Source organism: Carettochelys insculpta, chromosome 3 (assembly GCF_033958435.1).
Source record: "Carettochelys insculpta isolate YL-2023 chromosome 3, ASM3395843v1, whole genome shotgun sequence".
Classification (NCBI taxonomy): domain Eukaryota; kingdom Metazoa; phylum Chordata; order Testudines; family Carettochelyidae; genus Carettochelys; species Carettochelys insculpta.
In genome coordinates this window covers 88,589,088-88,601,056 of record NC_134139.1, presented here as the reverse complement: position 1 = coordinate 88,601,056, position 11,969 = coordinate 88,589,088, and the positions used below count along the sequence as shown (strand labels likewise).

General features: G+C 42.0%; 1 protein-coding gene across 2 annotated transcripts in view; it reads left to right on the top strand.

Annotated features, from left to right (window-relative positions):
• The window catches only part of FNDC1 (fibronectin type III domain containing 1), a 123,834-nt gene that overhangs the window by 67,912 nt on the left and 43,953 nt on the right, over nt 1–11,969 (top strand). For both annotated transcript variants that reach the window (XM_074990295.1, XM_074990294.1), the window contains 3 exons: nt 581–699; nt 1,953–2,064; nt 4,474–4,839. In XM_074990295.1, coding sequence (XP_074846396.1) covers nt 581–699; nt 1,953–2,064; nt 4,474–4,839 — 597 coding nt within the window. The remainder of the gene's footprint in view (nt 1–580; nt 700–1,952; nt 2,065–4,473; nt 4,840–11,969) is intronic.

The window sequence follows — 11,969 nt, the reverse complement described above, 5'->3', positions numbered from 1 at the left end:
CCTTCACCAGATAGTTCCATGGCTGGTAATCCCTTTGTTCTGGGCTTCTCAGGTAAACTGGTTTGGTTTCTGTAGGTTCACTCTTGATATATATGTTCCAGTTTGGGGGCTATGTCATTTTTTGATGTGCTGTAAATTATGGAAAAGGCATGGGGGTACTAACCTGATGGGGTCTTACCAATGTGTGTAATCATTGTAGTGGTTTGAGTTTCGGCTTTAATTCTGAATTTCCTGGTTTGAATAGGGCTAGGCCTTGCTTGTTGGTATGCTATGTCTTCTTGGCACCATTTTAGTAGTACAGAGTAGCCATAAACCCATTTTAAGCAGACAGTTAGGCCAGGTTTACATTGTCTTTGCATCAACTGAGCAATATACAGTAACCAGTGTATTATGGGGACTCAAACTCTTTATATTTAGCTTATTTTAAACACCACTTTAAGTACTAGACATAAATCTTTATGTGCAAATAATGAAGCATAGTTTCCAATGACCATTGTATTTGTTCCTGTTGCAAAGCATGGCTTGATTCTGTGCACTCACTCATTAAAGAATACTAATTATATTGTACTCTCTATTTTAGGTAGCAATGGTAGGCCCAATCTGACAACAAAAACAAATGTAAATGGGAAGATACTACCCGGTAATAATGGAAAACCACATGGTCAGAAAATAATCAATGGGCCTCAAGGAACAAAGTGGGTAGGGTGAACTTCTTTGCAAATTCAAGATGCTTTGACTTAAAAATAAAAGGAAAAAAAAAAGGAAAGGTGCCGTTCACCAAAAAGAACATAAAATGAAATCAGACTGGCAGTCCCCTCTGGCCTTGGAATCAATGGCTCAGTGAAAATAACATGTTTATTGTTGTGTGATTGACTTAAATTGCTGATTTAGGATTTAAAGTGTTTTCAAAAGTGCTTAAGTAATTTAGCAGTATAAACCCCACTGACTTCAACTAAGTGCTTTTCAGTTGTGCCATTGACATTTGTGATCCTAAATCACTTGGGTGTTCTTTACATGAGGACATTGACCAGCACAGCTATTCTCAAAGAACTGTTCCATAGTAGCTGTTCTATTATCGCTCTTATATGGATACACTCATTGCTGAATAAGAGTATTCAGACAGGCAGTTATGCCAGAATAGCTGCTGCAGTACTTTAAACTCAGACCCTATCTTCTTGTGGAAGAGCTTTGCTATGCAGACGAGCCCTTGGTACCAGATTTTTTAAAGGTGTTTACGCACATATAGGTACAGAGAGACCTCTTGTAGGTTTTTCAGAGGTACTTTGGTGTCTGCTTTCCATTGATTTCAATGGGAGTTAAGTGTCTAGGCTTGTCTCTTGAGAACCTTTTGATTTCTTTTTCGAAACAGATTAAATAATTTTTGGAAGCAATTAAACTTAGAGTTAGTAAAAATTTCAAAAGTGCCTGTGGCCCAAGCTTTTAAATGTCTTTAGCTATTGCTGTGCACAGTGTTTCAATGCCTAATTAATTTAGAAGCCTAAGATCTATTGGCAAAAGTGCTGTAGGCGTGTAGAAGCTTACATTCCATTGTCGATGAGATTTTGGCTTCAAAGGCCATAAAGTCCCTTTTGAATGAGATTTAGGTGCTAAATTATTAAGGCATGCAGTGCTGAGTTAAGCCTTAAACACCTTCAAAAACCTCAGCCCCCTGTCACTTTCAATTCTATTTTCAATATCATTTTCAAAAATCTGATTAATTTTGGAGTCCTGTGGATTTTGGCTTTTCATGAGGTGATTTTCAAAGACACAGTTAGTTGTTATAGACGTAACTGCCACTTGTTTCTTTGAAAATCACTCTCTCAGTGATTCAGGCACTTCTGAAAATTTGACGCCAAACTTTTTCTCTTCCCCTGGCGTCACTAATATTGCATAGACAATGTCCCATTCTTTCAGGTTAGGTCAGTTTCAGTATTTCTGTCAATGTTTTTTAGATCATAGATCTTGACCGAGGGCTGGTGTTAAACGTTGAAGGACGATACCTCCAGGATTCCCAAGGCAACCCCCTCCGAGTGAAGCTAGGAGGAGATGGACGCACCATTGTCGGTAAGGACAGACTTTCTTCCTAAAGAAGAAATAGTTTCCAAACCCATAGTCCAAAATTCTGGCAAATATGGCAGAAGGGGCGTATTGATTTTATTTAGGGCTGGATTACAGCCCAGCTTAATATGGTGGCACAGTGGAATAAGGGGAATGCCTAAATTCACATGAAGTGGAACGTCCTGCGCAGCTGTGATGCTGCTCCCTGCCTTGCAGCTGGAGCACTGTGGAGAGCATCCAGTCAGTAGTGTCTTCCTTGCCCAAGTAGGTGGGCAGGAAGAGTTGGCCTGTCAACCTGATCAGAGCTGAGCAAGTCTGCGAGGAAGTAACCTGAGGCCAGAAAAGGGCTGGATGAAGTTACTTCCTGCACACTGCAAGCCAGGTAGATGGGGCAGGGAAAGCTTAGTGCTTAGAGCATTGGCCTTGTAAACAGAGGGTTGTGGGTTTAATCCTTGAGGGGTAGCTTGACTGTACATGACCTCTTCCTTATGCAGGGCCCTGAGCAAAGGTACAATCTAGTATATTATAATATAAATACTATTTATATTATAGTAATTCTCCAAACGTTTGACCAATCTTAGGGTCTTGTTTTACCAGAGGCTGTGCAAACATGAAGTCTTTGCCCCAAGGTCTTACAATTTTATCATCTTCTCTCCATATATAGGTCTGGGTATAGAATATGCTGCACAAGGGCTGTGTCTACACTACCTCCCTACTTCGAAGGAAGGATGGTAGCTCGGTTGCTGGGAGTTTATTAATGAAGTGATGTGGAGCATATACAGCATTTCATTAAGCAAATTCTCCCCCCGACACCCCCACGGCAACTTCAAAGTCCCCTTAGTCCTCAAAATTTTGAGGAGTAAATGGACTCTGAAGTTGCTCAGGCACTTTGAAGTACCGGCGGGTGCGCCACAGCCAGACACGAGCTGGCACTTTGAAGTACCGGCGGGTGTGCCGCAGCCAGACACGAGCTGGCACTTTGAAGTACCGGCGGGTGCGCCGCAGCCAGACACGAGCTGGCACTTTGAAGTACCGGCGGGTGTGCCGCAGCCAGACACGAGCTGGCACTTTGAAGTACCGGCGGGTGTGCCGCAGCCAGACACGAGCTGGCACTTTGAAGTACCGGCGGGTGCGCCGCAGCCAGACACGAGCTGGCACTTTGAAGTTTAAAACTTCAGAGTTGCCGTGGAGGGGAATTTGCTTAATGAAGTGCTGCATATGCACTGCAGCACTTCATTAATAAATTCCCAGCACCCTACTTACCAGGCTCCCTTTGAAGTAGGGAGCTAGTGTAGACAAGCCCAAACTGTGTTAACTTGCTCCTCTGTTCAGCTGGAGAGCAGCCTCACATGCCGCTGCTCCTGTTTCCTGCAGGAGTGGTTTTGTATAGGAACAATTGCTTTGCGAGTTGCCATTCACAGCTATGTAGCAAACCAAGGCTGCTTTTCCTGTAGTCACACCCCCTTTTATCTCTGCACCCGCACCTGTGAACGTGCCGCAGAATGGTGTTCTGTGACATTCCAGGGAGGCAGAATTGGGTACAAAGTGAGTGGAAGCTGCATCTCTGCTCCTGGGCCCAAGATAGCAAATCAGAGAGCCATGACTCACTACTTGACAACCCTTCCTTACTGGCTCCCTAATGGATTGCTATGCACACGGGCAGAGGATTTAGTTCTGTTGCCAAATAAAATTTGACCCACGATATGCACCAGTTTATGATCTAGCCACAAAACTAGCTCTGAGATGGAAATGTGAAGTGACTGCTGATGTTTCCCCTAATGTGGATAATTTAAAGTCACAGTTTACCAAGTCTGTTAAATGTTAGATCTACATTATGGTAGGACCTTTACTAAAGGGGCTCTTAGACTTTCTGTTGCTGAGATTTACTGAAGGAAGTAAAATTCCAGCTTTCTAGTAGTAATAACATGTGGATTCTTAAAATTGCATTGATCAAGATAGCATCCCTTTGGAACAGAGCTGAGACTAAAACAAAAGAGTGTAGATGTTTCAGAATATTGGATCAAACCCAAGGTCCATCTACTCCAGTTCCTGTCTTTGACAGCAGGCAGCAGCAGACTCCTCAGAGACAGATGTGGGATAGTCAGTATCATCAGCATTCCAACTTAGCAAAGGTTATCTATTTTAAGTCAAGTTTTGCTAGGCCTCTCTTCACTAGTTCTGACACACTCTAGGGCATCCAACTCTTCAGAGCCTGGATTGGAGTCACTCGACTGCAAAAGAAATGCTAATTGAGCAGCTGGTAAAAATGGATGACATAGTAGTTTGTAGGTGATCCTCCTGAATCATATTTCTGTTTCCCTGCATGTGGGACTAAATCTGCTGATGTGAAATACCATGATTTAAAAACACAGAGAGTCCTCAATTAGACATTTTTGTTCTGTTCTTTTCTTGTAGATAGTGGTGGAGCTCCAATAGTGAGTCCTGATGGGCTACCCTTGTTTGGACATGGGCGATTTAGTAAACCTTTATTAAGTGCACAAGATAAACCAATAGTAAGCCTTGGAGGGAAACCACTGATTGGTCTTGAGATGATTAAAAAGACAACAACACCTTCAACAACTACAACTACGACTCCCACAACTACCACCATGACCACAACCACCACCACCACCACCACCACCACCACTCCTGAACCAACAACTACTGAGCCTCCAACAGAGAAACCACTACCTACATGTCCCCCTGGCACTGATGCTCAATATGATGAGGAGGGCAAATTGGTAATAGGGCTTGATGGCCTGCCCAAATGCAACACAGAAGGTAACAGTAATATAAGCACAAATTGGTGTGATGTTTTCTGGGGTACCCAGGGTGGTGAGGTACTTCACTACCTCCTGCCCCTAGTGTGACAAAGTCTTGTGTGTGCTGCTGTGGGTGAGCTCCCCAACTCCTCTGGCCCTGGGCAACACAAATGCTTCCCGATAGGCCTTACAGGCCCCATTGTCTCTCTATAGCTCAGCCACAAGCACACACCAACTCTTAAACCTGCAAGCATCTTCCTGGATTGTCTAGCCTCTGATCCATTGGATACTCATAGTTTTTGCGGATTTGCTGCTTCCAGAGAAACAGTAACCCCAGATTACCAGTTCCAGCATCTTAACACACAGCACTGAGATATGGTTATAGGGAAATCAAATGTATATTTATTTGACACGGCACAGAGACTTAAGCGGTTGCAAGCAGAATTGCTAGAAACAAATGGTTGCATGCCATGATTTTATTTTATATGTATTTTACAACCTAACCTTAATTAACAAGATATTCTCTGGTCTAGTAGAGTATTGCTCACCCAAAATCCTTGCAGAGTTTTACAGCCAGCCTTTGATCTCCTTTCATGAAATCACATCCTGTTAGCTTGCCTAAAGATTCTGTGTTTCTTTGCATCTCAAGATATGCCAGATCTGTTCTTTGTGATTTATTAACATAATATCTCCTGCCCCTGCTGTTTGCTTCACCCTGTAGACTTCCTGTTTTGTAGATTTTTACCATCTTTTATTTTGTCCCTGGCTAAGTATGCAAATAGGCCTGCATTGTGAGGCATGCAATGCGCACTATGCATATGACGAAACGGGAGGATAGAAATCTGCTGTCTCCTGTGCATATGACCAAACAGGAGGATAGGTATCTGCTGTATTCCTGCCTGAAAGGAACATTTCTGAGATGTTGCCGCCTGCTGACCTGCCTTAATCCCAAGGCCTTAAGAACACATTTTTTCCTTTAGATATATTACTCCTTAAATATTGCCCATACACCCATTTTGCAATGACTGTGATGATCAGTGGGGTGTTGGCTTTTGGTAGAGTCATCATACATCATCCTTCAGTGAACTATGATGGGTAAATCTGACCCAGAGATCCCTGTAAAATCCTGTGTAACTTTTGTGCTCTGCCAGTTGGCAGACCAGGAACCCCATGTTCGTGAGTTACACTACGTGTGGCTGTATGGCATGGTTACAAAAGTGTAAAATGAAAACTTGATTTTAAAAAGAGCTCTTCTGAGCTTGCCTGTGACAGGTGATTGTGGAAGAGAAAACTCCAGATGTTTCCTCTGGCCTTTGTCAGGTGGCAATATTTCAGTATTTCATTGTGATCTGAAACCATACTTACTTTTAAAAGAATCTCCCAGACTGGTCACATCACAAGCCATTACTGAGACCCTCATAAGAACAAACACTTATTATCAGCTCTCTACTGGGACCCAAACCCGTTGACTTCATTGGGCTTTGGCTCACAGCCTTCATTTAGATCAGTGTAGCTTCCCACTTTGAAGACAGCCAGGCAGCACTGAAACTAAAGTGTCCCTCTGGTGGCCAGCAACTTAGGTCTTTGGCTTCTGAGTAAACAGCTGCTTCTTTAAAGGCTGAAAGAATAGTGCTTTAAAGTACAGTCCTCACCAGAAAAGAGATTGCAAGGCTGCAATTGTATTCTCTGCCAATCTCTTCCATATCACATGTACAGTACTCAGTTCAAAAGTGGATTGTTCTAATGTCCAACCGTACAAACTTACGCCCCAATTCAGCGACTTACCTATGCTCATGACTCTCTTTAATCAGGTGAATACCTTGATTTTCAGTAGAACTCCTGAAGTGCTAACAAGTTGGGCACATGTGAATTGGATGAGGCCTCAATCTGAGATACAAAAGCCAGCTTGGGCTCTTTCTGCTTCCTACCTCATCCTGAGCAGCTGTTAATTAATGTGCTGTGGTTGAAGTCTGCTTCCTCTTCTGTTCAAGTAAATGACAAAAAAAAAATGCCATTGATGTCAGTAGAAGTAGCAATGAGTCCGTAGAACTTAATTGACAATGTGGATGTGCATGGAGCAGCATGTAAACCATCTTGCATTTCCATGGCTGTATTGCCTCTGCATTGTCCTATCAGTAGGAATAAAAACTTGCTTTTCTCACTAAAGCAGGCTGAGGGACTTGAAAGCCATACTGGATGCAGAACGACTGAACAAAAAGGTGGCCTTTTTAGATCGTCATTGTTATACATTGTTATTGTATACTATACTCTATAACACTTCAGGCCAGATGAACCCATTACCAGCATTCCCTAGACTATTTACCTGATGACATGCACTATCACTTCAGCTGCAACTATTCTGTAGATGACCCCTCTTCAGCTGGTTATAAATAATTTGCATACATTTTCTCTGTAGTGTGATCAGCTAGTCTAATCCTTCATTGTGCCAGTGCTATGGTAGAAACATGGAGCTATTAATGAAGAACAGCTGCCCAACAGCAACACATATTGGGGTTGCTTATCATTGCCACATTTCCATTTAATTTTGTATATCTCTGTTACCTTCATCTGTCCCTGAGCAGCAAGTGCTTTAAGGAGCCCAGACAATAAAATCTGTGGGTCAGACTCCCAGCTGGTGTAAATCAGTGTAATTCCATGGAGTTCATTGTCGAGGTCAAGTGGCTTTAAGGAGTCCAGGCTGATGGGTTGATCTGTAAATAATAGACATGGGTCTCAGCTGCAAAGTGCAGATCTGGACCCAAAATTTTGCTGTCTTGGAGTGGAGTTTGGCTGATGATAGACCCATCTGTGATGCTGTCATCTTGGTCTTGTATACTGCTTTCCTAGCCTTGAACTTCCAAGTGCTTTACAAAAGAGACCCCTATCAATAGTGTACAGATGGAGAAACTGAGGCACAAAGAGCTGGCCTGATGTGCTCAAGGTCACCTAGCAGGACAGTATCAGAGCCAGAAACAGAACCCAGGTCTTCTGGGTGCCAATCAAGAGCACTGTCCACCAGGCAACATGTTCTCAGATGCTAGCTTTTCCTTGCTCTCTTTTGTCATTTTTTGAATAACAGTGGGCTGTAAACAGATAGGAACAATCTCATTTGTTATTGCTGTGTTGCCTTTTGCTGTGTCTAACCATAGCAAAAACTTGTTTGTGTCAGTAAAGTAGAAGATATAACTGGAAGACATATAGGGAACAGACAAAAATTGTCAGGCAAGAAAAATAGTATGTCACTCCTAAGAGGCAGGGAAAGATCACCCTGGTTCTGTGTGAACAAGGTAGAGGGTCACAAAGAACTTCTTTTTCTCATAGTAAATGTAAAGCAATGACCTGGCCTGTCACTGTATCTCTGTTGCAGCAGTACAAGCTAATGACACTGCCAAGCTTAGATCTGAAGTAAGCAAGAACAAATTCACCGGGGTCCGTTTTGTTGAGCTTGCATGCACTAAATATTCAATCCACTCCTCATTTGAAATTAGCATCACAAACTATTATATTTAAAAACTGGGCCAGGAAGTGCCCTCTGACATGTTCTACAGCCCCTCATTCTTAGAAGTCTCAAACTGGATTTAGAATCAGGCAGTGTAAATGGTATCTGGGGAGTCACGCTATCAATTTAGAAAGCATGGAAGAGGTGGAAAGAAGAGACATGAAGAGCTGACAATGAGCTTGAGAAATGGATGGAAACATCTTCTACAAAAACTGCCATGGGCAGAAGAATGGACGTTCCTCAATAAGCTATACGGGGTGAGTAATCTCTTTGAGAGGTTTTATTGCCTTACACAAGTAGAATTATAATTTATGTTCTTAGTATACATTATTCAGAATGTAATCTTGTGTAATTGTTTTTGACTATGTACATATCTATGTTTTTATAGAGACACATCCAGAGAAAGGACTATTAAACATAATCTCTGTTAGACAGTTACATGTGTAGGACTTTGCTATGGGGTGCTCTTAAATCTTACCACTGACTTCATTTATTATTTGTAGCACCTATGTGATCTGCAGGGCTCCCTGCATTTAGAATGGGGAATTAATGATAGCTGCAGTGTCCCAGCTATACAGGCTTGAGTATGGCACAGCTTTGAATTTCAATTGGATTTAGGCTCCTAGCTCCCTTGGACTGCTTTGAAAATCCCAGTCTTAACTATTAAAGGTGCCTCTAAGAATAACACTTGAGTGTGATAGGGATATCTGTGTGAAAAAACTGCAGACATATGTGCCTTTGATTGCCTTACCTGCTCTCTGCCTACCAGTCCATTTGACTGCTCCCCATCCCAAACTCCTGAGCAACTTCTGAAAACCACTGGCTGTTTCATTACACTCACCTGAGACCCAGAGGGGACAGTATTCACTCTTGGACCAGTGACAGATCTGAGGTTTGATAACTCACAATCAATAAAGGCAAGAAACCAGAAGTGAGATTTGCAGCTTTCCAGCAGAGGGACTTAGTCTGTCTCTCCATTGCACATTTAACCCAGGCTCTTATCTGGGTTTTAGGCTTAACCCATCTACTATCCATGCAGAGAAGCATCTTACCTGTGTTTGGAGATGATTTAAGCCCGGGCTGGCTGAGTATAGGTCAGAGTCAGGGATCTGCTTTAACTTAGGCTGGAACGCACCCACTTTGCAAGGAGGATGAAAGCAAAATCACTCAACTGCTGATAGTCCTCCAATGGCATTCTTGCAATTTCCCCCTTTCCCAGAGTGTATTTCAATTCTGCACATTAGACGGGGGAGGAACCCAGAGGATAGTAAAAAAGGTCAGGCTCAGATGAGAAACTGGACTGTCCCCAAGTGCCAATCATTTAGTGAACTGTGCAGTGTAGATATAGCTAAGAGACTTGCCTGAGGTCACCCAGAGTGTCTGTGGCAGAGTAGAAAAGTGAATGTGCATTTCCCAAGTACCAGGCTAGCACCGTGCCCACTGGGACATCCTTCATCTCATGCAACAAACCTTTTAAAATTATGACTTTATAATATGTGCATGAGCAATTTAGGATCATTTAAGCAGCATCTAAAATTTTACTAGTTAAGTCTCTTGTCGGAGGTCTGTGTAGTTTGACTGTTGATAGGTGTATTGTATAATACCAATAAAATACTCAGATTCTTGAAGGGCCCAAGCCTGCAAACAGGTGCATTAGTGCAGGTCCCTGTGTCTGTGAGGAATACTATTGATGAGGCCTAAAGCTACATCTAATATACGAAGGGCACGACTGTCATGTGGCATTTGCTTTTGGCATTCATTTGGGGTGAACAGCATAACTCTTTTGTGGCTTTAAAACTGGCGAGTAATGCAGCCAGGCCAAATTCATGCTGAGAAACCCTCTACACTTAACCTGTAGCCTCAGGAATTCCTGCCCTATCTTTCTTTTCTGTTTGCCACTTCTAACAAAGCTTTTCAGTGGCTATGTATTCCTTTTCCATTGCTCTTAGTGTATCTTCATGCTGTCATCAAAAAGCTTTGTTTTACAGTATGAGTAACTATTTTTGACTATCATTATTTTTCACAGCTGTTTTTTATAAGGAGCTGAGGCAGAGACAGATATTATCTCCAGTATTTTTAGTATCATTACAGCTAATTCAGGCCAATTCTCTTTTTGGCACTTCTTTTTCTCTCTTCTCATGATCCAATGTACTTTCTTTAAGGTTTTTTCTGGGCTTATCTCACTTTTGTTATGGCAGTAGGTGATTTTGGTAGAGAGACAGTTTAAGAAAAATTAAGTGAGTTATTACACATGTTTTGGTGTGTTTTTTTCCTCATATACTTCTGAGTTTAATATGGAAATCCTTTATCACTTTCCTGTTACCTTTCCCTCGTTATCTTATTCTCCACCTCTGGCAATCCAAGTTTCTCTTTTTAAGGCAGTCTGGATGTTGTATAATATCTGTGTATGCTCATACAATCTCCAGTATCAGAGCAGCCAAACACCTTATAGACTTTTTACTTGTAATGAAGAAATTATCCCTATTTTACAGATGAGAAACTGAGGCATGGAGAGGCTAAGTAAATTGCACAAGGTCACACAGGGGATCTGTGATGCAGTACAGGTTGAAACTCTCTAATTCAGAACTCTCTTGTGTGGCAACATCTGTAATCCATCATTATTTTAGTTAGGTGGACAGCCACTTATCATGGTTATGGCCAAGTTTCCTGTGGTCTCATCAAGTTTGTTTACAGCCACCAGTCCCGGCTCTCAGTGTTCTGAGCTGTTATTTGGCTCTAGTTTGCCCCTAAATATCTCCTAAGAGCCCAGTAAGCAGTGGAAGTGTTGGTAATATGCTAGACAATATTGACCTCCTGTGGTCCACCAAATTCCCTCATTTGGCAGCAGTTGGATCCCAAATGTGCTGGACAAGAGAGGTTCAACCTGTAGTGACTTCAGACTTCCAAATGCTAGGTTAGTGCTCTAACCAGTGAACCATTCTTCCTCTATCACATGAGCAATGAGGACCTATATAAAGGTAACAGGGAAGCTGGTTTTGACCATTCTATTGATTTGCATTTTGAAGCCACATTATATCTCCATGAAAATAACTAAGGGACTAATTCCAATTCCCTTTATATTAGGCAGCATCTTATCCCACAAATAGACGCATTGACTTTGGTGGGACTGTTCATAGGGCAAGGCGGTCTTGAACCTCAAAGCTTTCAAAATCTTGGACTTAAAAATATTTGTGTTATTTGTAATAAATGCATTGGCTGATTTTTGCTCTTCAGTTTTTAAAGAGCCTTTTAAATACTAATATTTCTTTCCTTTCCCCAGTATCTAGTTTGCCAGAAGCTTTGGCCCACATTTCGTTCTTTGCAAAAGAGGCATTATATCATCCATGGATCAACCCAATTCTATAGAGAGCCTTACTGCACATTGCAGAAAAACCAGCTGTCCCTCTAAAAAGTCCTGCATGTCAAGAGCTTCTCTGCCAATTCATCAGACTGGAAGTGTAAAAAGACAGGATGCTTCCTGGAGTCTACAACATACACATGACCTAGTTTGAGAAATATTAATCCCCTGTTCAGAGTTATGAAGATTTCTGTGGGGAATAAATGTTTGCTTCTTTCTCCATAACATTTCTATAACCTCAACTTGGCTGCCTAGTCCAATGTTTGAAGCATGCAATAAAACAGTCTTCTCT